The 26,954-nt window shown below is 37.9% G+C and overlaps 3 protein-coding genes and 1 non-coding gene across 5 annotated transcripts in view; 2 read left to right on the top strand and 2 right to left on the bottom strand.

Annotated features, from left to right (window-relative positions):
* Positions 1-3,031: 3,031 nt before the first annotated feature.
* Trnaq-cug (transfer RNA glutamine (anticodon CUG)) lies at positions 3,032-3,103 on the bottom strand. Its single transcript has one exon. It is a non-coding gene; the product is annotated as a tRNA-Gln (tRNA).
* A 2,518-nt stretch (positions 3,104-5,621) lies between these two features.
* On the top strand, positions 5,622-22,330 carry LOC145233063 (interferon regulatory factor 4-like). Its single transcript, XM_080097725.1, has 11 exons — positions 5,622-6,228; positions 11,838-12,018; positions 13,767-13,844; positions 14,799-14,933; positions 15,659-15,717; positions 16,133-16,391; positions 17,131-17,303; positions 18,002-18,145; positions 18,530-18,670; positions 19,771-19,881; positions 20,685-22,330. The coding sequence occupies exons 1-11, from the start codon at positions 5,770-5,772 to the stop codon at positions 21,000-21,002; spliced, it is 2,058 nt and encodes a 685-aa protein (XP_079953851.1). The 5' UTR covers positions 5,622-5,769; the 3' UTR covers positions 21,003-22,330.
* A 718-nt stretch (positions 22,331-23,048) lies between these two features.
* LOC145232978 (phosphatidylglycerophosphatase and protein-tyrosine phosphatase 1-like) overlaps positions 23,049-26,954 on the bottom strand; it is a 103,109-nt gene continuing 99,203 nt past the window's right edge. Inside the window, exons 1-4 of one of the 2 annotated variants that reach the window (XM_080097642.1) lie at positions 25,143-25,208; positions 24,718-25,050; positions 24,168-24,290; positions 23,049-23,951 (exon numbers count right to left, since the gene is read on the bottom strand). In XM_080097642.1, coding sequence (XP_079953768.1) covers positions 23,799-23,951; positions 24,168-24,290; positions 24,718-25,020 — 579 coding nt within the window. In that variant the 5' untranslated portion in view covers positions 25,021-25,050; positions 25,143-25,208 and the 3' untranslated portion in view covers positions 23,049-23,798. Of the gene's footprint in view, positions 23,952-24,167; positions 24,291-24,717; positions 25,051-25,142; positions 25,209-26,954 lie in introns of those variants that run through there. The other variant, XM_080097643.1, reaches the window with a different exon arrangement.
* Positions 25,215-26,947, top strand: LOC145232979 (uncharacterized). The gene is made up of 4 exons (XM_080097644.1): positions 25,215-25,254; positions 25,567-25,716; positions 25,799-25,910; positions 26,237-26,947. Exons 2-4 carry the CDS (start codon positions 25,591-25,593, stop codon positions 26,422-26,424), a joined length of 426 nt encoding a protein of 141 aa, XP_079953770.1. The 5' UTR covers positions 25,215-25,254; positions 25,567-25,590; the 3' UTR covers positions 26,425-26,947.

Genomic DNA, 26,954 nt, shown 5'->3' with positions numbered 1-26,954 from the left:
CGGAGTTTCTACTTGCAATTAAAACCAACAAACACCCTGATTTTTTACGTAAGTGGTCCGGCCTTTGATTGTCGCGTACTTGACTTGGCGTATTTCTTGTCTTGTTCGTATTCTTTCTCATTTTACTTGAAAAAAAAAAAAAAAAAAAAAAAAAACTTGTAGTAACCAAGGTAAAGATCTTCGCTTGACATGCACGTTGTCCATCAAAAGTACAAAGTTCGAAAAAGTTATTTTGTAAACTCAAACGTGTTTTATGCTGTTGTCTATGGAGAAAACTTTTAATTTCTGCATAAGGTACTTCACACAAATCGGACAACATTGTAGGCTACGCTACGTACCATAATAATAATAAAAAACAAATGAACACTTTTAGCAAGGCATTTTCATCACAAGAATTTGTGCCATGAAACCATCATTAATTTCGTGAAGAACTTGGCCTAAGTTTCAGGCTAATAATCACAAACATTTTTCTTCAAAACCTATTTTATTTGTAAATTTAAGAACATTAGCACAAATGGGATAGGTATGGGCTGCAGGATTGCTCTTAAAACCCTTTCCGCAATAAACTTAATACGAGATTGTTGAAACTTTGTACTGTGACCGCAGAACAGTGGCATACAAAGTTGGGAGGCTTATTGCCGCGTGGATTGGGATTTCCAAGCTGCTGATTGGTTGCAAGTATTTCCGTTACTACGCGATCAACTTTCGCAGCGATTTATGCTCCTGTACAAAATGTAGTCCATCAAAAGTACAAAGTTTCGATCTTTGTATGACTTCGAAACCGCCTTGCCTGTTAAAACAATAGGTGTAAAGTTTTTAATAGATGATTGTACCTAATTGCTTGTGGCTTGTGGCTTTGTTAATCATGTGAATCAAGGATACTGCGGTTGCGGTAAAGGCAACCACATATTACTCTCCACAATCAAAGGAAGACGCCATGCTCATCCCGTTGCAGCTTATCAAACATTGTTCATAAACCGCTGCATAATCACCGGTGCAATTTATGCCCTGCTGGTCTAGTTTCTCCAAGCAAACAGTGTATTTTCGGTTGGAGACAAGCAGACAATGTACTTTCGATACTTTTCGGAAACATAAACAACACACTATTGTCTTTACGACAGGTTATCCAATGTATCAATGTATAGAACATTTTGCCATTTAAATCACCATGTTAACGTACGTTATTTAATGAATGGAAAAGTGTTTTAAATTTCCATGAAAAGCCATTAAAATCCTGCACATTTTGCAACATATGTCTTGACGTTTTGTTTTTTACTAGCATAACCATAGCATTAGCTATAATTCGGCAAACCATTGCCATCTTTGCCGAATGTCTGACAAAATGTAGATCAATAAAACAAGTTTTAGTGCAACGTTTAATATGGTTTGTGCATGCAGAGCTGCGTTCTGGATTTTGCTTACAGTTTTTTTTAGATGGAAATAACAACCGCTGCATGCAGTATATTTATTAGGCGTGAAATCATTTTTAATGTAGGCTTCACTTTTTTCGTTATAACCTACCGCAAAAGTTTTACCAGAAAAGATTAATTAGCCTACACAGTGCCGGATTAAGGGTCTGCTGGCCTGTAGGCACATTTTACAAGTGGCCCGAAAATCAGGGTTGCCAACTAAAAAAATAGAATTATCAGTGTTGCCAAATCATTGTCACAAAGATCGTTGCTGCAACTATAACACAGGGTACCGTGCAAAAACATGGTGATATGCCTAACTAAATAACAACTTTGCGCAACTATAGTTTTTGGAGGTCAATCTTACGGAGTAGATCGCTTTCAATACACAAAATAATTATGTTGAAAACATGACTAAATTTCTAATGATTTTAAAGTGGTCTGGAATTTTGACTGGCCTGTATATAGGCACGTGCCTACTATTGCCTAATGGTTAATCCGGCACTGAGCTTACAACAAACATGATTTATTTTCTAGTTTATTTTCACAAAAAACTGACGTAATAATCACAAACACTTTTCTGAAATACTAACTTACTTTATTAAACGCGTGTAAGGTTAAAAAATAAGGTGTTTATTAATGTTTAAATAATGCCACAAGGAGATACGACAACAACATGTACGCAGTTTTTGGGTTGGATTTACTTTCAGAATTGGTGGAATGAGTAAGGGCTGCATGATTGCAATAAAACCATTGTGGAACCACCAACACAGCGACAGATGCTATGTGATTTATATTAGATTGTTGAAACTTTGTACTGTGACCGCAGAACAGTGGCATACAAAGTTGGGAGGCTTATTGCCGCGTGGATTGGGATTTCCAAGCTGCTGATTGGTTGCAAGTATTTCCGTTACTATGCGATCAACTTTCGCAGCGATTTATGCTCCTGGACAAAATGCAGTCCATCAAAAGTACTAAGTTTCGATCTTTGTATGACTTCGAAACCGCCTTGCCTGTTAAAACAATAGGTGTAAAGTTTTTAATAGATGGCTGTATGTTGTGGCTTGCGGTATTGTTTATCATGTGAATCAAGGATACTGCGGTTGCGGTAAAGGCAGCCGCATATTACTCTCCACAATTAAAGGAAGACGCCATTATGCTCATCCTGTTGCAGCTTATCAAACATTGTTCAACAACGCCGCATAATTGACGGCACATTTTATCCCTTTCTGGTCTATAGTTTCTCCAAGCAGGACATTCATTTGTTCAATTACGGTGTAACTGCACCACGTTCATCAGTCTTTATCTACCAGTTGTGCCTTCCACTGTTTTGCACACTAAAACGTTTCAACATTGCGCAGCTATTTCCGGCTTGGTAATTGTTTTAGTGTTATTTGTGTCGCTATGCGTTCTTTCACCAAGCAAATTAAATTCAACTCAACTCTAAAAGAGGCAAAATGCTCAGTAACATGCTAGTTATGTTGCGTGAGTTTTCCATTTTTATTTTTTAATTAGCATGCCATACTCTATGAGGGTTAATTCAAGGAGGCCACGAATTATGAGAGGTTGATGCAATGCAAGATTCCCTTCTGAAAAAACAGAGCTAAAAAGGGCCAAAAGCGAGGTCTCGCCGAGATTTGAACTCGGATCGCAGGATTCAGAGTCCTGAGTGCTAACCGTTACACCACGAGACCGCCGTGTAAAAACGGTTCGTAAAAGGTATTTGATCTCCACATATGCTTGTTGACAAAGCGTTTGCGTTTTTTCATGAGACGCCAAGTCAATAGAAAAGCAACAATTCGTTCCGCCTGAAAGAAGGCAGAGCTCGTTGAACGATCGATGGTTGCTAGTTGCTTTACTGGCTTGGTGCTTTCAACAGGAAGTCGAAGAAAAGCACTACAACTTCGAGGGCAATATATAAACGGGACAGTAAACGTAAAACCTTTCAAACAAGCACAAGCATCTAGTACTGTGATAGCCTTGAGTCAAAAAATGCTTGTAGTTCTGCTTTTTGCTGACATGTCATGAACATGTAACCTAACAGCAGCAGCCAGAACCACATGTAGTTGTTTTATTTGCGAATTGGACCACTGAATATTGGCAATAGAATAGTGTAACATTTGTTTTTCAACTGTTTTGTCAATGAGAAAGATGCCAGTTTACAGAGAGCTACTAAAGTTATCGGACAGCCTAATTCTTGTTTGTTTGGTCACAAGTTTAACTATCTACCTGTAGGCTGTAGGCACCAGTTTTTTTGCTGCAGTCTTGAAATTGTACAGTGACGAACTTTTTAAGGTTGTTCGCCAAACATTTTTGACTAGCTCAATTCGTGAGCAGCGTCAAATAAACGTAGTACCGACTGTATACATTGCAAATTACGTGTTGTAAGCAATTTCCGACGTGGTGACTTGGTAGTTTAAAGCTGTGTGCTGCCTCACACCATAGACACATCACATCACCAGCTTTAAACTTGGAAAGTACCAGGGAAACTCTAAAATTGAGCTCACTCCTGCTAGTTCCTTATTTTAGCTTGGGCTGTATTGCGTTGAAGTGCTTCAGGACAAATTGGTAGAATATGTAGTTACCTTTCTAGTAAACAAAAATCAATGTTACTTTGGTCTTGTCAGCTAGCCGTAACATTTTTTTGGTGTGTTTTGGATGTAGTCAAGTCAGTTAAGTCTTGAATACATTCGCCTGAATCAACAGAAGTCAAGTATGTAGGTTGTTTTATCACCAGCATGATGGTGCTTTTGTGAAGTGCTTATGCCTTGGGCCAAAACCGCCCATACGGTCTCTCAGTAACAAACAAGTTTTTGTCTCTTTCTAGCAAAGGAAGTTGAAAACTGTAGTCTGTTTGTGTGTTTAGGGAAAAGTGACCTAATTTCTTTTTGACAACATATTCTGTGAGCGCATTGTGTACGCAAACAGCCTCCACATAAATACGTATGACCGGAAAACGGAACTAGCTAAAATGAGATAAACCTAGTATTATGTTAGTTCTCTCTTCGAGGCCGCTGTTGTACAGAAAGCGTGGGCACCTTTTATGAATTAAAAAGTGAAATAAACAGAATACAAATATATCCGTATTTATAATACAATCCTTATTAAATTTCGCTTCAAAAGCGCTTTTCTTCTGTGATATTGACTATTGGGTAAACAACCTTTGTTTGTTGAGTGGATTTGACTAAGGTTTGTATGCAAATTTGTGTGCGCTGGTTCCTGTGTAAATGCACCATGCAGGTGTTAACGGTTGTAAACCAGAGTCCATTGCGCATTTTCCAACTTGAACTTCAAGCCATAAATGCTATTTGCAGGAAAAAATCTACTTTGAAAACCGGTTTTGTTCGAATTTTTAATTCTTTTGGGCCAAAAAAAACTTGATCGGATAAATTAACAATCTTTAAATTATGAGAAAAGTATTATAATAATAGCAGAACCATTGGTTCAATCGTTAATCTTCTGTGTAATTACCACCTATAATATTCAAATTCTCCTACCATAATAATGACAATGCTACTCTTGAAGATTGTACAGTAGCAGGGGGCTCGTTGTTATTTTAAGCAGCCTAATTGTGACCGACAATGAACATAGTGTGTCATTAAACACAAGAGAACCGTTAGTGTTACGTCACAATGCGGTGGCTCACTTCAATTAGATCGGTTGGTCGTGATAGTTGCGGGGTTTCCCGAAGTTAGTTCGTGCTCCAAGGAGACGGCGTTTGTTTTGTCGGTCAGCACTAAGCCAATACATTACCAGATTAGCTCTGAACTAACGCTTTGAAACATATCAGCAGCCATTGAATAAACTTTGTTTCATGGTTTTGACGTTATATAATACGAAATTTTAGTGGTTTTCAAATTAAGATACAGGTTTTGATCTAGGCTTTAGAAATTACTGTTCGGTACTGTTTAGTAAATATGAAGGGCACATTAAGCACTGTAGTATTGCTTATCAAAGGTTTAAAACTGCAGGTTTAAAAAGTTTTTAACAAGGTTTACATTTAAGTAAAGGTGTAGATTCTATTTGAATAAGGAAATAGCATTGCTGTCATAGACAATCTATCTTTAATTTCTTTAAAACGTACAAATTGGTTTTGTTCAAAAGAGATTATTACTCACAATTTTAACAATTTTAGTGCATTTTTGGTAATCGTTTTTATCCATGTCAGCTATTGGAGGTTTTTTACTGGAAGTTGGGAGAATAACTGGTTTCAACCGTATTTGTATTATTTCAGGAGTCTTGCGGTAATTTCTACAGCACGCTTTGATATTTGGACGGACATAAACTTGGCTTTCGCGGAAAAGAAACAAGAAACGCCCCGGGCAGCTCTGAAAATCAGGCCGACATCGCCGTGGGTGAAATGAGAGAAGGTTACAACAATTTTGAACCGCACACGGAACGTCAACCAGCAGTCATGACTTCGACAGCCGCAGTTGCGAACGGCTTCGATAGCGGTTACAGACAGCCAATCACAGCGTCCGAATCGTATCACGTGCAGCTTCAGCAGGCCGAAACTAGCGTGGCTTATAACTTTTCAAACGCTTCACGCGCAATGAGGAACGGCGAATACGTAAATGGCGCCTCACCTGGCCAGCAGCACTCTCCAGCATCCCCAGCCTCTTCTACGACCTCCAGCGGCAGCGGGACCGCAACACGCACCGAGCCACCGAAGAGATTAAGGTACTGGCTTATTGATATGATCGAGAGCGGAACCATCCCTGGCCTGCAGTGGGAGAACCCTGACAGAACGGTCTTCCGGATTCCATGGAAACATGCAGGGAAGAACAACTGGCGGGAGGAGGATTGCCGCATCTTTAAGGTGAGTGTCGTTCTGCTTAATGTGCGCAACTGCTTTGCTAAGTTATGTTCAAGGCATATGTTACTTGTTTGTTTTTTTCAATCGGCTAGAAACGGCTTATTTCTTCACAAACACAAACACATTATGCACTATTCCATGACTTATGCTCAGTGGTGAGATTCAGCCGGTTCGCACCGGTTCTATAGAACCGTCTCACCAAATTTTATGAGATCAGCGAACCGGTTAGCATCACTGGTTACTGTCAATGGACTTTTTCCCACCACTACTAGTAGGCCATTCTCTTCTTGTTCTAGGTTACCTAAAATTTTAATAAAACAACAATTTATAAATCAGTTATCAAATCGCGTGCATGGTTAACGAAACCAGTTTTAAGTTTATTTCACGAAGCAAAACACAACTAATGCTCTAACTAGCAGTTTAGACCAGTGCTCTTCAACCGGTGTGCACGGTGCACCAAAATATGCATGGGGTGCACCAGTACGAAGGGGTATACAAGGGTGCATCACAAACTTTTAATGAGCCATTAATATTTGACTTTCAGGATATTAGAAAAAGGATGTAGGTTACAAATGATGTGAACCAAGGTAAACTTTTTTAATGTTTTATCCCCGTGTCAAGTTTGATAGTGTCTGCGTTACAGTCGGGTTGTATTAGGACATCGAGTTTTGGCTTTTTCTCCGGTGTTTCGCAGAAAATTCGCGAACATATGCTTGGAGTATTGGTAGCAATTCAAGCAATTTTTGCGAGCTCCGCTCAGTTTGATTGACATGATGATATGCATGATGATTTTTCATATCGCTTTTATCTCAGTTAACCTTTTTAAGTAAACAGGGTGCAAGCCAAAAAAGGCCAAAAAAGGTTGAAGAGCACTGGCTTAGACACTTAAGGTGCTGGTTTCGTAGCGACCACAAGGCCGTCCTGGTTACACGGGTTTTCCCTAAAGCGAGCGCTCGTTTTCAGACAATACAAACGGAACATGATATTGCAACATAATACCCAGGGATGCCAAATGCCAATGAAAAGTACAGATTGTGGGAGAATTGTATAAAATGCGAATATAATAGAAGCTAAACTTAACTACTTTAGCACACCCTAAATATTGGCCGTCATAGATCTCAAAACAATTTGACAAATATGCAAATTAATTTAGATACCGGAATTTTTTTCCCGATTGTGAAAGACAAACGAAAGGGTATACATAAGCTATTGCTGCCAGGCATAATATCAAGTTTATAGAGCTCTTCTGGCAGTTTTTTTTTTTATTCCAACGTTTTGACGTTTTATACAGGTCGGTAAATTTACCCTGATGGAGGCGCTGGTACAAAAATACAATTGCCAGAAGAGCTCTATAAATTGAAGGCGTATACCTCTGTAACTGTGGGTAAACTGCTTTGGGCAGTTTTGGTTGGGAAGCCTTATTGGAGAACTTGGGAGTTCAAAAAAGCACACTCGCGTGGGGAACTGTTTTAAAACGGTGTCATATTTCACCGGAGGGAACTGGGCGCACGAGATTTCTCCTAATTATGGGCGGTCTCTCTCTTGAAATCCCCCTCTGTTATACTTGATGGGTTTTTTGAAAAAATATAGTTGCCCCATGAGGAAATAAAAAACTGTTCCTGAACTGAACTCTTGATACATTTCCTATTTTATAAAGTAAGCCAATATTTCTCTTCCAGCAGTTTTATAAATAATCGAAGTTAACGAGAAGCGTCAAACACGCAAAAAACAGTGATAAAAGCTGCTGCAGCGGCTGCAAACTGGCACCAGTTCTGTTATAAGTTTAACAAAGATTGATTGACGGTCAAATTTAAAAGGTCTTCTCTGATTTTCATAACTTTCTCTCTTGGACTGTAGTAAATTTTCTTGTTAATAAAATCTTCTTGCAAGTAAAGCAAAAGGACTACGACGATTTAGGGTCAAATTCGTAAAATTGAAAAGTCCAACCAAAATAGCGATTTGAAAGGAGTGAAGATTAAGCACTCTCCTTAAAATTGATACTCCTTTTTGTTCGATTTAACGGGGATATAGCCGTTGGCCGTTGTCGCTTAATGTTAAAGATTAGAGGGTGTTGCTACAATTGTTTTTTAGCCTTAACCTACAAATATAATATCACCAAATCTTTAGCATTTATTGGTGTATTCGTATGCCTCAAATCAAAACGTTTATTGATAACAAAATTCCACGTGTATATTAACCCCTGAGACGTGTAAAAAGCACTCGTTCCATCAACTTAAATTTCCGTGATAATTTAAGAGTCCACATCATAGAATTTAGGGCACGACTTGCCTCACTCCTCACAACACAAGGGGTGGACGCGTCGAAACCCGGAAGTGACGTCGAGAGCTAATCGAAAATCTCGAGGCTTTTCGTGACATGACGTGTTTTCCTTCTTTGTTAGTTGCAGGCTCATTGCACGATTTCGACAGTCACTTGTCTTGCTGGTTTGTCGACCGAAACTTTTCCACACTGACCACTACAGCTTCTGTGCATTGTCAGACAAGTGAAACTTTTTGGTAGCAAAGTTGTGAAACTTTACATCCAGGTTTAAAACGTTGATATTTTCCGGCCACAACACATATTTTTGTTTATTTCTTGATGCAACCTGCAGTAAAAATAAGAATAAGGTTTAGTTTGTTATTTCCCGTATTTTGCGGATTTTGTAGGCTTTAAATTTGATCTACTTAAACTTTAGTTACATAGTTGCCCAGTTACGTAGTTTAATTCCGAAATAATTAAAGGACTTTTCAAACATTTTGTGCAAGAAAATGTTCCCTGCTTTTCATTTATTGTGTTTTATTTGGCAAGTATTCAATACAGCAACAATTAAACACATTTTTCGACCCCAATATATTCTCGATTTTTTTAACCAACACAACTTTAGAACGACAATTTCCATTGTGACGTCACACGCCCATCACGTGACTTCCGGTCTGTGCTTCGAGATTCGAAACCGAAGTTTTCGAATTTTTGGGGTTGTCCTAAAAACGCGAGAAACAAAATCGATTGTACGTCATCAAACGAATGTTACGTCATGACAAGGGTGGAAATGTGACGTAACAATATAAGCGTGCGTTGTTTGGTGACGAAATAATACAAAACAATGCGACCTTATGATACTCAGTAATGGGTTTTTGCTGCAAATCTATTTTGACTTAAATTCGACAAATTTGGCAGAAGCAACTGATTTCAAACAGAAATATGTAAATTAGGTTAGCCAGAAGAAACTGACGGTGTTCACGTAATGATGAAAATGCCTTTTTCGATCCTGGTATCGTAAGAAACAATTTTTTGTGGTTTTTGTTTTTCGCGGTTTTGCACTTTCTCCAAACTTGCAAATAACCGCAAAACTAAACCAACCACCTTGGAAACTTCTTCAGGGCAAGTTGGTGAAGATGACATAATGCGCGTGGCTTGCAACATGGGCTTTATCTGCTATTTCTGTTAATTTCTAAATTTATTTGATTCCAAAACCGTCTAATTATATTTCTGGCAATAAACACAATAACCGAAACATAAAACTAAGTATAGCATCAGTTTGACAATTTAACGCTTTTCTGTTTCAATTGATAAGTAAAACTCGGCTTTTGTCGCTAAATTCTGATTTTATTTAATCGCAAAATCCCTTATGTTAGCGCTGGAATAAACCGAGCAGCTAATTTAAATGGAGAAATGCACTTGTCGTAATAATAAACCTTTCAATTTGCAAAATCACATTAAAGGTAGCGGAAAAGGAAGCAACGTAATTTATGTATTACACCCAGTGTAAACTGAAACACGTAAAAATGCCTGCATTAATATTCAGGTAAAGGTTGGCTTGTTTGCCCATCTGTACATTAATATGTAATATATTAATAACCAGTAAAGTGATCATAAATACCCTGATCCCGACATTTCTCGCCCCCTGTATATGCGATATCGGAAAAACAGAGTTTGCGAAACACAGAAACCAAACAGAGTAAAGCACACCATAAAAATACAAAACTTTGGTTTAAATGTATGTTGTTTAAAATCATAAATTCAATGAATGATGAGTTAGGTGAAGACAGTGCACACTGTTTCGATTTATAAGGTCACTTTACATTTATGTGACCTTATAGGTCGAAACAGTGCGCACTGTCTGCAGCCTACTTACATAATTGTATTTTCACAAACAAGCAACGTCGTTTTTAACTAGCAAAGCATTTATATTTTGTTTTCCCGCTCAAAAAAACTTAAACATTTCTCTGCAAAATGACGTCAACATTTGCAGAAATATTTCGCATTTTTAGGCGGATTTTTCCACCGCTTGCACATTTCTCACGTATTCCGTAAAATTCTCCCAAAATTCCGCGAATTCCGCGCTGTCGTTTTTCGACTTTGAATTCTCGCCACGCTTCGGCAGACCTGAAAAAAACCACCGATTTTCGTCTCACGTTGGGGGATTCACCCTGGCTCGCGCCACGAAGACCGAAACTCAGCAAAGCGGAACATCGAAACTGGCGCGCGACGCTATGACGATATTCCCCATCGGGAATATAACGTCATCTCTTTTTGCTCCGTCAAGCCCCCAACGCCTTTTTTCAGTACTGCGCTTGGAATACATGTACCGCTATAGGAAGTATAGAGTGAAGTGTGAAATACTACAAACAAAATTTTATTTCGCTTTTTAATGTGTTTTGTGTAAACATTTAGTAAGGTTAATTATTAGCCAACATTCCAGTTTACCACTGGTATGCAATTTTCGGTTTGAAAAACTTTTCACGAGAATCGGACAAACCAGCACGTTAGTGAAAAAACATTCGCTTCTTCTGTGGTTGTCAAATAACAGTTTAAATTTTAAATCTTATTTCCCACCTGTTAAGTGTTTCCGTACTTTACCTTTATTTGGCGGTTTCACGCGGGTCGATATTACATTGGGGCCAACCAAGCGCGGATTTAACTTTTTCAAATATACGTACATGATATAGAACAACGGTTCCCAAACTGGGGTCCGCGGTCCTTTAGGGGTCCGTGAGGCAATTTTGGGGGGACCGCGAAGCGGTTGAAGTAATTCTATTATCTTATTTGGCGTCAGTTTGTGCCACTAAATAAGTTTAAATCAAAGTAGAATTGAGAATCATCTGTCTCCATTGCTTAACAATAACCTTTATTGAATGACAACTATCAAACATGTAATTGTTCGCGCACAATTGTAGTGCAGTCTTGTCTGTGATGTCACAAGCTGTGTTTGAATGACTTTTATGCGCAATTTTGCATAACTAGCTAAAATCCTGAAATCAACTTTCGTTTTTATGAAATACATATTTAGGCTCAAGGACCGCGAGCCCTCAAAATAATGGCAAAGGGACCGTTTTGAAAAAAATATGAAAAAGTTTGGGAACCGCTGATATAGAAGGATCGATCAGTTTCTGAAAATTTTAATTCCGGTAGAGCCAGTTTACACAGGTCTCGTTTTTTCGCTAAATACTCAGTTGGAAGTCCTAAACGCTCCAAAACTCTAAAATACACGTGTTGTTCCCGCCAGTACTCGGTTAATAGATCCAACTTGCAACGGGCCACAAAACGCTTTGGCTTCTCCCAAATTTTTGTTCAGCATACGTCACAAAGTCACTCACCGTATTCATACACAGGAATGGGCGAAACATAGAGGCAAGTGGAAGCCAGGAGACAAACTTGACGCTGCAACTTGGAAAACCAGATTGCGATGCGCTCTCAACAAACTACCTGACATCAAGGAATTGAAGGAACACAGCAACTTGGAGGGAAACGACCCATTCCGTGTTTACCAACTTCTGCCAGAACCTGATAAAAGTAAGTTTGAATTCTATATCCACTGAAAATGTCAAGAATTGTGTTTAAGTTGATCTATATGAACAGAAGTCCAGACAATATTACGGACAACTTGTTAGAGCAATGGTTTTTAAACTTGTAGCAACAAAAAGGATCTCCTTTCGCATAGCACAACAATATCAATACTTGTGTGCGTGTGTGACCAGAAAAAAAAGAAAAATGTGGGCAACGTTTTTCTGAATTTTTGGTCTTCAGCCTTGCACATGAAATACACATTTTCAATTGTTACAAACCCTGAAAGTTACAAATCGCTGCATTTAACCCTTCTTTAGACCGGGCCATCGAACCTTAACTGTGTTGTATTTGTAATAAGAGCCTGGATTCGAACCGTCAACCTTGTGATTGTCGAGCGACTAACGTAACCACTGAGCCATCTTCCTTATTGGTTGGATGCAATGATCCAGAAACTATGTTGTTGTGGTTCGCCACTTAGGGGAAAATTTTCCTTAGCCGGGGTTTTGAGGGAGGGGGAGGGGGCAAACAAAACATACCCCTCACCTTCGTAAATTCCTTGCGTAGCTGCACGTCGGTGTTCGAAAGCGCGCGTAACAATGCGAGACAATGCAGAATGGAATGCTAACAATGACATCGTCTATTTTTGCTTAAACCTTTCGAAAAAAGAATTAGGACCTTTAGTTATGGAAAGAGTATTTTTTTTCACGGGGTCTGAACCCACAGGCTTCGAAGTACTAACAGCGATATTTTGGTATTTATGTCGTTTAGGCATTGTGTCCAGATAAATGGAACACGTGCTTCACTACATAGTTTGCCCTGGTTACATGGAAAAAAATTGCGATCTTACTTCAAGCATACGAACCTCACATGTGTTCATATAAACCAGAGTCGGAATCGGCCCAAACTCGAAAGTACAAACCCCAAACTTAATTAACAAAGCCCGAATTAGGCGTGAAATTTGATAAAACTACTGCACAAATTTGGACAAATGTAAGGTCAGGCCCAACTCAAACCCGTTTATTTCAACTAAACGCCGACTCAAAGTAATTTGTACATTACGTGTTCACGCAAGTCAACAGGAAGACAAGGATCGGCTTATTTCCCCAATCTACTTATATTCCCCACTCACTGTATTTATATAAGTGCCACCGAACGTTGCATGGAACGCATATGATTAATATTTGCATTTTCCTTCATGCACATTGGGTGTAGCCACATGCAGCGGGGAAAACTCGTGGCTGGAAAATTTGTATGGTATTTCATGTCTGATGCAAATAAATTGGAGGATGTTTTTTCGTTGAAGCAAAATTTGGGCTAAAACATTCACTCCAAATTGTTACTGCGAAAATAGTTGAAATGACAAACGTTTATTGATGGAGCCGAACCACAATCGTTTTGTTGTAATTTTGTAAATTTGTTTAAAGCCCAGAACGGTTGCAATTTTTTTTCTAGGAAATAAGCTTTAAAACATAAATTAATAGCTGGGATCAGCCCTGAAGCGTCGATGCAGACCAGCGTTTGACTTATGTAGAAAGCACAGTACGCCAGACCTATTAAAGAGTCCCGGAAAACTCCTGTCGTGGGTTCGAATCCCACTGCAGGCTAGATTTTTTTACCACATTGGAATGCTTAGTGACCAGCTGATTCGGTATAACGCCGTCAATAGGCCTGCGGCGTATCGTATATGATAGAAATAAGCTTGTTAGTATTTCCATGAACAACGCGTATTCATTTCCGTGTTTTTTTAATTTAAGGCCAAGAAGCGGAGATTTGGCCTCGAAAATCCTGGAGCAAGGAATCGCCACCTCCGAATCACCATGGAAACCACCACGGTTCGTGAACCCAGTGACTAATAATGCGGAGAAAACAGTTATAACAAAGTTCGAAAATAGCGTTGAATCAACGAATAAAAATAGTTTTAAATCAACGAATAAAAATAGTTTTAAATCAACGAATAAAAATAGCTTTAAATCAACGAATAAAAATAGCTTTAAATCAACGAATAAAAATAGCTTTAAATTAACGAAAATCTGAAAGTTTTAAAACGCCCCGGGCGGAGCCACTTAAACATCAGCGGGTTTTCTTCTAACGATCGAAACAAATCAACAACTTTCGTCTAAGTCGGACCGATGCATTACGACTATGACATCATAGACGTATTTCTTACCACGTGGTCACAAGACCAAAATCACCTCGGGCGAAATTCATTCCTGTTTCTAAATCGGCGCCGAAATTTCGGTTTAAAACAAGTCACGACCAGTTTTTATTGCACAATTTCACAACCCAAAAAATGGGAATTTTTCTGTCTTGTCTTAGCGGGAAAATCCCCAATATGGTAAAGCAATGAAGGTTTTTTTTCTGGGGATTTTTCCCTCAAATGTCAATTGACATGAACGCAATAATTTGCACGAAAAAGGAACCGCTCATTAAACAAAATAAACAATTAGGTTTCATGTGTTGGGGCAAATTTATCGGGTAATTCCAATTTGCGCTGGTCCTTCGAAGCTCACGCAGCGTATAGTTGCAGTGGTTGTAAGTTCGAACCCCACCTCAAACAAAGTTTTATATTTGACAAGTTTTGTATGTTGCATTGCAAACATTTTTTACGGGTTCAATTTTAGTTTTGAACAGTTGACCGAACGTTGCTCATATTTGACAAATTTTACTTTTAGGGTTCATGTTGCATTAGTGGCATCTTGGATTCTAAAATAATACTTTGTTTAAAATCTCTTCTCTGCTAAGTTATTGTGTTTATCAACTTCTACGAATTCATTTGTTTTCAATAGTTGACCGAACTTATCCACGTCGCGAATCTTATGATCACGTGATGGTACCGGTGATTCGCCCAAATATACCACATGAGGCAGTAGTGACGTCAGAGCCTCAACGTCCACTGACAGCCGATCCAACTCATGCTTTTAGTGAGTCCAAGTTCATTGTTTTTCGTTGTGTTTTTTTTAAATATTTTAAAACATTTACAATTTTTGCTCGTCACAATGTTGTTTACGCTCATTCAGTGTTATTTACCCTGATGAAGGCGACCTGTATAGGACGTCGAAACGTCTGAATAAAAATACAATCGCCAGAAGAGCTATGTTTTTGAAATATTTTTTTTTCACTGATAATGAAAGCAACGGCTGCGTTTGCATTTGTTCACTTTGTAAGTCTCTCTTGTGTTTTTGAAACAACAAAGTTGGCAACCCCAATGGTCCGCAGTCGGTGGTGGGATTCAGCCGGTTCGCACCGGTTCTATAGAACCGTCTCACGAAATTTTATGAGATCAGCGAACCGGTTAGCATTACTGGTTACTGTCAATGGACTTTTTGTAACTGAACCGGCTGAAAAACATGACTTTTGTGATAGAACCGGCTGACAAAAAATTTGAATCCCACCACTGACCACAGTTATTTTCCCATCTTTAAAACTGATCTCATCATACATATTGTGTACATGCGCATATGTTCATCACATATTTGGTCGCGAACACAAAACAAACATGCAACGTTAACTTACTCATTTTTATCTTTGCCACCAACTTGCAGCGGTCGTTGTTTTATTCTGTCCTGCATCATGTGATGATGCGGCTCTGACATACGACGTCATATCGCCACTATAAACTCGTTTATGGTTTGTTTTCATTTTCAAGGTCGCATGAAGGTCGAGGACAGCTCTCCAGGCGAATACTGCCACGTCGACAGACACGTGGTAAGCTGGCGCCATGAATTACGTCACTGTTGTGTTTATGATGTCATTTCCTGCTTCCTGCAAGTTCATAATTTTCAATTTTTACGACTAACTACGTCATACTATGAAAAAAGAGCGAGACACGTCGCACGTTGACATAATATTATTCTTAAAGTGTTAACGTCATATTTCATTAAGAAACATCACTTTGAATGTCGATTTTAAAATGTATTTGTAAAAAGTGTATGTTCAAGAAAATTCATTGTGATAAACCACTAAATCTGCCGCTGTGTAGTGTTTTTTTTCACACTGAATTTTCTTGGTCTGATTTTAATGACCCTGAATCGTCGCGGTTGTTTTACTTTCAAGGAGATTTCAATAATAAGAAAAGATTCACTACGTCTATGTTCAATTGGAGTTCATTATAACATTTCAGCTGGATGTTGTCCCGCCCCCAGCCTACCCCGAAAACGACCAATCACAGCTCCGCACGCGCCACACCTCCAACGAGAGCGCTCCTTTCGCGGATCGTCGCCACTCGGGGCAACAGCAGGAGATTAAAAGTCAACTGGACGGGGCCGCGTTCCAAAACGGATGTGATGTCACTTCCACGACTAACATGGACGCCGACGGTTTCAAGAGTTTTCAAAGCGGGATCGACCAATCGCTGCTCGCGGATTTCGGGTCGCCTCCTCGTAAGTACAGCTGTTTGCAAAGACGCGAATTTGATTCTCCAAATTGAATGAAAATTTCGAGTTCTAACATTTCACCGTAATATTAAAAGCTAAATTGCTGTTTTTCATGTAAATTTGGCCGCTTATTTTTCATGTAAACTTTAAATATTTGCGTTCAGCGTGCATTATCACGCTCAAATGTTAGAACCCAAAAGTTTTATTCGATTTTGCCTATCAAACTCGCGTTAAATCCCACCAGTTTGTAAAAATCAGACAATTTCAGTGTTTTTCCCTATACCTGCTGTATTAATGTGGACACAAAATGGCGTCCATGCGGCTCTATCGCGTAACAATGGGTTGGACTGCTTGTGTTTTATATATACTTTGATGCAACCTGGTGGGCGAAAAGATTGTTCAGTAATTTATATAAAGTAAGCTAGAAAATAAAGGAATTTGCTTCCGAAGTAAGATGAAACAGATAATCCATCCGTCATATAAACACAAAAATCTGAACTACCTTTTCGTCCAAGCAGGGTTACGACCAGTGGTGAGATTCAAATATTTTTCAGTCGTTTCTGTTACAAAAAGTCCATTGACAGTAACCAGTAATGCTAACCGGTTCGCTGATCTCATAAAATTTCGTGAGACGGTTCTATAGAACCGGTGCGAACCGGTTGAATCCCACCACTGGTTACAACCATTTCTCCATGTCAGCATCCTAAATTTAGACACACCCATAATACGCCTCTTTACTTTGCAGTTCCTCATGAGATGGAAATCTACATACGCTACCGTGGCTCCAACGTCATGGCTTGCCACGTTACCGAGCCCAAGGGGTGCCGTGTTCATTACGGCGACGCAAGTCTTCAGCACATTGCCAGTGCAACCCACCAACTACCGAGCGCTGTGTTCGGTTCAGTGTCACTGCGTCAGGTAATTGAGTCTGAATCATCGGTCTGAAGTTTTTGAACCGCAACCGAAAATTTATTGCGACCTTCATTGAAACGGACACGTATTGTTTTTTTTTTTAGTCTAACTCTGGTTTGTTGACACATTTGGTCAATAAAGGATGCTCTAAACTGTTTGAAATTCACACACGTGGTAGATATTTATCTGAAGTGGGTTTATGTAAATTTTCACCCCAGATAACCCAGTGGTTCACCCCAGACCCCTAAAACGGTAAACTAAAAATCGCCTATAATTTCTAAAGTTAATGACTGTGGAATTCATGCTATGTGACTCAATAACTTTGTGACATTCAAAAGATAGCTTCTGTGTTAAAAAGCCAAGGTTTTAAATAGTAAGCAGTAAATTTTATCCACAAATGCAGGATGGTATGCAAGTGACTTAACTTTAGCAAAGGAGGGGCTTTGAAATTGCGATAAAAATACCTTCAGTTAAATATGAAAAAAATTAATGACAAAAAATATCATCTGCTGTAGATTTGTGTAGGATGGTGTTGTAACTTATGTGCCGACTTGGCATTAACTTGCAAAACATTGCAACGCAAACACCAGAGTCATGCGTCAAACTTCCCCTGCAGATATCATTGCACGTAAATCAAACATCTACTGCTCCCAGCTGCACAACGAGTTTCACGATTTGTTACAAACCATGTTGTGTTGTTACAGATTGAGCTGGTTGACTGTGAGCAATACGCCCAATCGTCCAAGCAAGTTCAGCTTACACGACATATTCTAAACAACGTGAGACGTGGTTTGATCTTCTATTACGAGAATGGATGCTTCTTTGCAAACCGCCTGTGCCAGAGTCGGGTAAGATGTCATAATGTTAACTAAACCACGGTATAAGTTGCATAAACAAACATTTCGTCTATCAGGTTGCATTTTTGTGTAGTTGTTGATCGTTCAACTGGTTAAAGCTATTTAAATACGTGCAAACAGGTACACATGTTGTATAACTTTGCAACAGTTGGAGGAAAACTTCACAAAATTTATGCTATCTGGTGGACGAAATGTTTGTATAGTAGTTAATACTGAACAGACGTTTGGTATAAAGAACTCAATCGACGTTTTGACGTCTCATTGGGGTGGCCTTTGTTAGGGTAATGTCAGCTACCCAACATATATAAAAGTTTTTACAGCACCACAATAGTTGTAATTTAAAGCAGATGTTTGAACTTGTTTATTCTTGTGCAGGTGTTCTTGCTGGGACCGGAATCGCCAGACACCGGCCCTGAAAGATTGGATCGCAACGTTCCTCTCAAAGTGTTCGATTATCGAAAGTTCTGCTACAACTTGAAGCGTTACGCAGCAGAGGGAAGACTCAAGCCACCTGAGGTTGGTTCTGATTTCCAGAGTTAAATCGAGTCAAAAACAGAGTATACTTTGCACCGAGTACCAGATTTAATGCTCGGTACTCGACCTAAATCTACTACATATTGAGTTAATGCAAAATAGTTCAAAATGCTTTGAAATATTTTTCAATGCACCAACCAACAAGATATATACTCAAGGGGTCATGTACTTTAGCAAGCACAGTCGTTTTCAAAATAGAAATTATTTTGTTGGGGGCTTATGGGTGAACCTTTGGGTCATCTGGGGTCAAACTTTAAGAGGATCAACTTCGATAAGTAACTATCATATGTATGTGTAAATGTTTATAAGTTTTGCTTGCCCCTGTGTCTTTGGATGAAAGTTACTTAATTAAGATGGCACTGTGTTTCAAAAGTCAGTTTTTGTTTCAAAAAAGACATAAATGTTCAAATAAACTTGTTATAGACCTTATGGTACTGAAACTGCATTAATTATATAATTTTTCTAAGTCACTTCCGCGTTGCCTAAACCCGGAAGAAGTTTCGAATGACCCCAAGTTGCCCTTCAAACAATGAACGTTTGAGCAATGAAGTGTCCCAAGCTATATTGCTTAGTATCATAGAACGGTGGTTTAAAGGAGGTTTACGTGATTAACTTACAATGATGATCTGAATTCTATTTTATGAGCTTCTGCTTCTAATCGTCCATGTAAATATTTTTTCTTATTCAAATTAAATCGTTAATCAAGTGAAACAGACATAAAGCAAACCAAACAGTACTCAAATCAACATCAACAGTAAAAAAAGTGACAGCCTAAAACCTATCAACAACCTATATATTTTCCACATGTATATCTGCAATAGGCGTGCATAAAAAAATACGGAACAATTTTAATGAGGTAAATGCAATGTGTTTAACATTTAAGGAAATGCCCCATTTCCCTGATCCGCCGTTCCTCGTTAGTTTAAATGTCAAAGCCTTTCCTTATAAGCGGTGCATTTTCGTTGCAACCGAAACCCAAGTGCTTCCTTATGATCCCAACCTGAGCCATTCTTCCTTAGTTCTGGGTCTTTCCACAACTTGCACAACATGCACAGTTTGCAAATCTCTATTTTGTTTTGCAGACTGAAATACAGGTTTCATTTGGACAGAACTGGTCGATCAAAACGCCCATTGAGAAGAACCTTGTCACTCTGTACATGGTTCCCAGAGCTGCAAGATATCTCCTGCTGAAGGTAAACTTGAATTTTTTGTTTGGGTGAAGCGGATATATTGTAAACTTTACCTTCTCTCAGTGGTGGGATTCAGCCGGTTCGCACCGGTTCCATACAACCGTCCCACGAAATTTTATGAGACCAGCGAACCGGTTAGCAATACTGGTGACTGTTAATGGACTTTTTGTAACAGAACCGGCTGAAAAATATAACTTTTGTGATAGAACCGGCTGACAAAAATTTAAATCCTACCACTGCCTGCTCTGCTTTAAGATGTCATGTGCATTATGGTACCAAGCACCACAATACATGGGCCCGGCCATATCCTTAGCAACATAGAATTTCAAAAAATCAAAAATATCCTCTGAGAGCAAACTTGGGATCTATCCATACTTTAGTAGATATATTTTCAAAGTTTCCTTCATAAGTTCAGTTAGCACTGACGAATCCATGCCAAAAAACTGTGAAAAAAAATGTGTTTAATGTGCTATTCTAGCTGATGGTTAAAGTTGGTTAATATTCATGTCAACCGTTGTCACATTTTGTGATTGTAACACTAGCTTTTTTTGAATCAACCGAACAAAAAAATCTCTCTTTTTCCCGTTACACTTGTAACACTGATTTATTTCTTAAAAAGTTTTATTTGCACAATTTTATTGGCGAAACAAACTACTTTTAATTTGATGTTTCTAGCCAAAAAAGTATTCTTCGATGTCAGCAACCATTACACTTTCAATTACAGATTTAATTTACTAAAACGTTTTGTTATAAACCAAACTTACTGTTAATTCGATGTTTATTAACTTTCATCAATTTTTTCACAGATACGTGAGCGTCACCAACAGTTTGTGAGTCTTAACGACAGTATCCTGTCCTCGGGTCCCGACAGTTACGACCAACTAGCTGAGAGAGCAACAAGCGCGTCAGTGCAATGTGTGGACGAACTCATGCGAGTTTTGAACGAAGGGGGCCAAGGTGGTTCCTTGATCGACCTCATCGGACCCCTACAAGAAGCAACCCCGGCGGTAAACTCACAGCCTCAGGTCACCCCCTACCAAACCGGGTATTTTCAGCAGAATATTTTGCACCCAGCGCCGATTACCCCCTTCAACGATGTTGAAATGGAAACAAATGGCAATTAGGGGTCGCACCGTGTGGGGATCACCCACATTCTTGTGTTATATTTTTTTCTAAATCCGCAGGCCGTGAAGTTTTTGCATCCTTAGGTCGGTTTGTTTGAGGATTTCTGTGGTGAAAACGTCGTTGTTTTGGTGGTTTATTAATATCCACAAAATATGTCAATATTTCTTTTGCTCCACGAATGGGCACAAAGCATAAACGGCCGCCGTCGGTGAAAGCACTGCGGCAATATTTCTTGCACTGAACCAGTGTTTCATGCTTGTGCGAACTAAAACAAATGAGTGAACAGTTTCTTAACTCCCATGACATTCTAAAATACGTATTAACTCCAAATTATTTTTTGTGAATCACATTTCCGTTCTGTCCTCGATAGATTATGCTGCGACAAAATAATCTGTGAACTAAATAGGCTAAAAATTAACGCACTAAATTAATGACGAGTTTTTGTAAACGTTACCTGCAAAACAGGTTGTCCAGTCTGTATTGATTTTCCTGTTTTAAATTTAGTTTTGGTCATGTGCAGAAAAAATCAATATATTTTGTATTTCAATTTTATCATGTTTGTTGCAACAAAGTGACATCACATTGTGCAGAAATATTTAAAGTGTTTAAATTTGTGGATTTTATACTCGTATTTGTATTTTCCTGTAAACCGCATTTAATCAAGTAGAGCTTTTATTTCACTGCCCTTTCTAAGGTTACACCAAGGTAATTTTTGCATTTTTTTAAATTTTATCAATCGCTGTTTGGTTTTTCTAATTGCCAAAAATTATTAAATGATTTAAGTTCACTTTTTGTACATAATCTCTGTGTGTCTATTTCGCCATGTTTTTTTCTCATTTTAACATTGCTAATATGAAGGTGTATTTGACATCGTCCAATGTAAAACGGATTTAACAGAACCTAAATTTTGGATGTGCACTTTTCCAAGCCTTCCCACTTTGATTTCAAACACTTACTGTCGCCTAAATATATTTTACATGTATGTATAACCTGACAACTGTTAAGTTGGTAACGTCACAACAAATCAGCTAATTTCTTTTTGTAAACGTTTGTGTTTTAGTTCGCTTGTAGCCCATAAAAGAATTTTTCGTATGTGTGCCATTTTTGTATTGCTTAAATCTGTATTTTTCGGCCCAATGCCGACTTTTGTTGATCAAGTGTCAAGCGCCATCTTGGTATTTCAAAAATGGCGTTTTTTCGAAACTACTCAAGTGGCACGTGATCAATACGTGGCGTTCTGTGATTGGGACGATTTTCCCTGTGTCTTATGCGATCTTTAACCTGATATTCGGAAGATGTTGTTGTAAATAAAGTATGCACAAAATTATTTTGTCTTTTCTCGTCAGATTGAAAGGGCTACCAAGGCATAAATGTACTTCCTGAGAAAATCATACAATAAAAGATGGATATAAACGCAAATTGAGGCTTAAATTATTGAAACTGGGATGACATTGAGTTGTCTCATCAGGATTTCATTTTTCGATGCATGTTAATACTCATTGTTACAAAGGCATGTTTTTGTTATCTTATACGTACCCTTTTTTGTGTTGGTAACGTTTGTTTGACGATTGCGTTTCAAAGCTGACGCTGCTTCCGATTGTTAAGCGTCAAATTGCTCAGCATACTAAAACACTGTTTAATGTTTAGTTTAACATATACTTCCTTGTGCTTGCAACATTGTTCGGTCTAATCTCACCCCAACCACTTAAAGCAGGGGTGTCCAAATGCGGCCCGCGACGGCATTTCAAGTGGCCCGCAGCTGCTGTTTCAAATTTTCATCGTATGGCCCGCAAACATTTAAAGTGAGGTTTTGGGTTGAGGTGACTTGTGACTTCACGCAAAGCCTTTCCATAGAACTACAATTACTAAAAGTATACGGTGCTGACGCAACAAAAACCAAAATTTTTGTTCATGCCGTGTATTTTGTGTTATGATTGTCCAGTTAAAAAGTTTGCTTTGGCCCGCGGTTGTCTGCACCTGATAAAATTTAGCCCCTATTACAAAAAGTTTGGACACCCCTGACTTAAAGTGTTTCTCTGAGCATATGCGGTGGGTTGAACTTTATTGAAGTCACCAAGTCAAAATCGATACAAAATAAAATCGATACAAGTCACACAGAACAGACTTACAACAAAAATAGATGGCTTGACAACAGACCTATTATAAGCATAACACATGGTTTGACTAGAGGCCAAAACAGCTCTTAAAGTAACCAACAGATGCTGATGATAATCACAAAGAAAAAGTTAAGCTACTTTGAAACATCATAGTACTACAAGTTAATTAACGGCGTCATGTCAAAAACAATTGTTTATTTCGTTTTTATCTTTGATGTGTGGTGCAATTTTGCTGAAATGGATTGTGTGTTTGCTGTTAAGCTGCCTTTTGCAAATGCTTTGTGGCATGTTTTAACATAAATATAGTTATGAGTACAATAAAGTTAATGTATTGCAAAAACAATATCAGTACTGTTAACTATTAGTTCCTAGCTGTTTTATTATGAACAAGTGTATTAAATTTAAAACTGCACAGTGAACACAAATACATAAACACAATATAAATGTTGTAGAATGCATTTCCAAGTGGGTCAGAATTACTAACTGAGGTCAAATCTTTCACAGTGTTTCCCAAACTATTTTGATTTCTACTACTTTTAAATCCACCAGCAAAAAAACCTGAACTCTGTGTCATTACATCAGCAGATCACCAAGCTTTTGGTATGCGGAATCATAAAATATAAAAATCTTCAAAGCAAGCATAATGTAACAATAGAATTATAAACAAAAAAATCAATCCTACACCGAGGTTGGTGGATACTTTGGAAACTTTCCTTCAAGGTTTTCTTTGTAGTAACAATCAATTGAGCTTAGTTGAGTTTTTCTCAGCCAAACATGAGGTCGTTTTGACAAAATCATTTCAACTGCTTGAGATGGCGAACAGTCATAAACCTTAAAAAATACTTTAATGAGAAAATACTCAACTAAGCGAATTATTAACTTAATTGCAGGGTACAGTCTGGAATCTTTAACCAAAGTACAAGGTAGTTATCGGACAGTACATGAATTCAATGAATTCAACTTTTTAACATGTGCAAATCACACAACAATATGTACTGTCTGGAATAAACTCAAAATAGGAATTTCATTAGAGGAAAAATTGCTTACTGTCATCAGATAACATGCCACCAAGGTAGCACTCCTTGTTCTGCCAGCTTTGCAGTGAACATAAACACTCTCACATCGTTCCCTATGTTCCAAAATGAAGTCAACACCTTGTTTTAGATGAGTCTGTCAAGTAAAACTATTATTTTTAGTTTTCAAAAGTATAAAAGCTTCGAGCAAATGCATGACAAGCTGCAGACAGTGCATAGTTTTTAATTTTAAAGTAATGTGCAGCAGAAACATGCAGTTTAAACTGCAAAAAAATACTTCTCCTCAAAATTTACTTGTCCACATGTGGTACTGATACATATAAATATACAGACATTCCATAATGATATACATATGTTTATAAAATTACAAAACTTGCATATAAAATTCACCAGACACACTTAATATGAACGCTTGAAAGAATCATTTGATTATGGGATTTAAGTTTTTCAGATAATACATGATTTGCCCAAAATATTTGCAATTAATCTTTTTATCTATGCCATATGTATGATGAATTACATCTAAAGAACATTTCAAAGTTGATTCATGCAAAGTAATATACCTGTGAAGGAGAAGCAACAAAATCAGGAGTTCTTAACCGAAGAAGTTGAACACCCCATGATTTCCAATCTTCTGCGGTATTGACAAACTTTTCAACTTCAAAATCTTCGTTTAGCGAAACAACACCTTGTACACCTTCCTTTTCAATCAATTGTTTTGTCATAGACTTAAAGGGCAAAGCTCCAAGTAGCACTGTTTCATCAATTCGGGAGTACCAAGTACGAGATGTTACTTTTTCAAGGATCAAATTATAAGCGAGCGTTGGATAAAATGACGCTTTAGAGAATGTTTGCCAAAGAGTCATCGCTGTACGTCGTTAATTTTAATCTAAACACTGTCCAAAAATAAAAACAATGATTGCCATGTTTACGATAATTTCCACCAACGGCGCTTTAGACGTATAATGTGGTAAATTTAAAACTCAACTACTTATCCACTTGTCTTGAATTTTAGGAACTTCACTTCGGTGGTTCCCCGATCCTTGCCGCCACAACGCGAATCCGATGAGAGCTGCGGCAATGGATTCGCGCAAGTTTGTGTGAGTTATTTGGTATGGTGAAAGAAAACTTAGCAACAAAAACGCACTAAAACAACCAGCAAGTCGAAAATATACATGTAAAGTTTAAAAGTAGGCTAAGCGTAAAATACAGGGCGCACAGTTGATTTTCCGCCACCAATATAGCTTTTAGTTTTCATTAGTTTGGTACAAAGGATTTTTAATTAGGGTTGAATTAGAATACAAGCTTTTCTTGGCTTCTGTGCGTCGTTTTCAGAACCACGGTTTACAATTTAGTTGATTTTTATGTTTTCTTTTGTTGATGGTTTAATACTAAGTTTTTATCTCAACCAGGTATTATGATTTGAAACAGGAGCCATGAATCAAAATAGCGGATTGTTTATTGTCCTTCGAATTGTGTTTGGACTGTATTTTATTGTTCAAGGCATTGCTCAAACTGATTTTCTTGGAAAAGTGTATTTTCCGTTTCTGAACAATCACTTTGTAAGTAAACAGTTCTCTAAGATTTGCTTTGTGGGTTGGTGGACAATGCCTACTATTTGTTTTCTATTCTAATTTATTTCAGGAGGTCCATTATGCTTCGCACTATAAAAATTCAATACCATGGAAATCCCTTGGCATTGAAATGTCGGCAAACACTTTCCGCCAATCAGTTGGTGTCATTATTGGATTGTCAGGTAAAACAAATGATTTTAATTGCATTATACAGTACATTAGGTACATTACTTTTGAAAGTGAAATGTTATCCACTGACTGACTGGTTTCATCACCACCTAAAACTTGGCTTGACCAAAGAAAATTGTTTTGAAACAGTTCTTTGATAATAATTGATTTGACCATTTGCCACAAAAAAACAGAAGGTTTTTTATGCCCAGCCATCAAGTTTTGTTTTCATTTCAAATATAAGCTTTTATCCCGCACTACACAGTATATAATGTCACCTGTTCGTATTCTTTTTCAAAACCAAGTTACACTTGTAAACAAGATTCACTTATGTTTGAAGGCATACTTTTGATCATTGGTAGACAACTGAAGATTGCAACAGGAGTTATGACAGTTGTTGGGCTGTGGTCAGTATATGCTCACATATTAGCTGGTGATCCCACATACTATGCTGTGTGTGGAGGAATTATTGCACTTGTTATGGCTTGGATGACATTTGTTCCTCTGGAAAAGGAGAAGACTGACTGAAAGCAATGTTTGGCCCAGATAAAAAAAAACATCTAAATGCTTACAAGTAGTTACATACCTTTATTCAAAAGCCTTTTTTATTCAAAGGAAGACACTTCACTGGTTAATTTTTGTTTTAATGTGTAGAAACAGCACACAAAAAGTTTTTAAAGATAATTACATGCAAAGTGTTCTGGTATATATATTGCATTATGGTGTATTTTTGTATCAGTTACCATGTCATACATTTATCACAGCAGGGTATTATTTAATTTCCTGGCCTTCCCAGTTGGACACTTTTGTTTTCTTTGAGACATTCTTTTTTGTATGTTTTAAACTTGTGTTGCGTTTTAGTAGTAGTTTGTAAGCTTTAGTTTATGATGAAATTTTCTTTGTTTTAAATTTTTAGAACTAGCTTTTTGTTTTGTGTTCTTCCAATTTTAAATCCAATTATGTAATTTTGTGTTGAGTGTATGATTTTTGTGTTTGAATCATTTTAGTGATGGCAATAATTCATTACCTCAGTACTTAGTATCCTTTTTAGTGTTTTG

This window comes from Phallusia mammillata, chromosome 6 (assembly GCF_965637545.1).
Source record: "Phallusia mammillata chromosome 6, kaPhaMamm4.hap1.1, whole genome shotgun sequence".
In the NCBI taxonomy this organism is placed as follows: domain Eukaryota; kingdom Metazoa; phylum Chordata; class Ascidiacea; order Phlebobranchia; family Ascidiidae; genus Phallusia; species Phallusia mammillata.
Note: the sequence above shows the minus strand (reverse complement) of the source record. Positions and strands in the feature narration are given on the sequence as shown.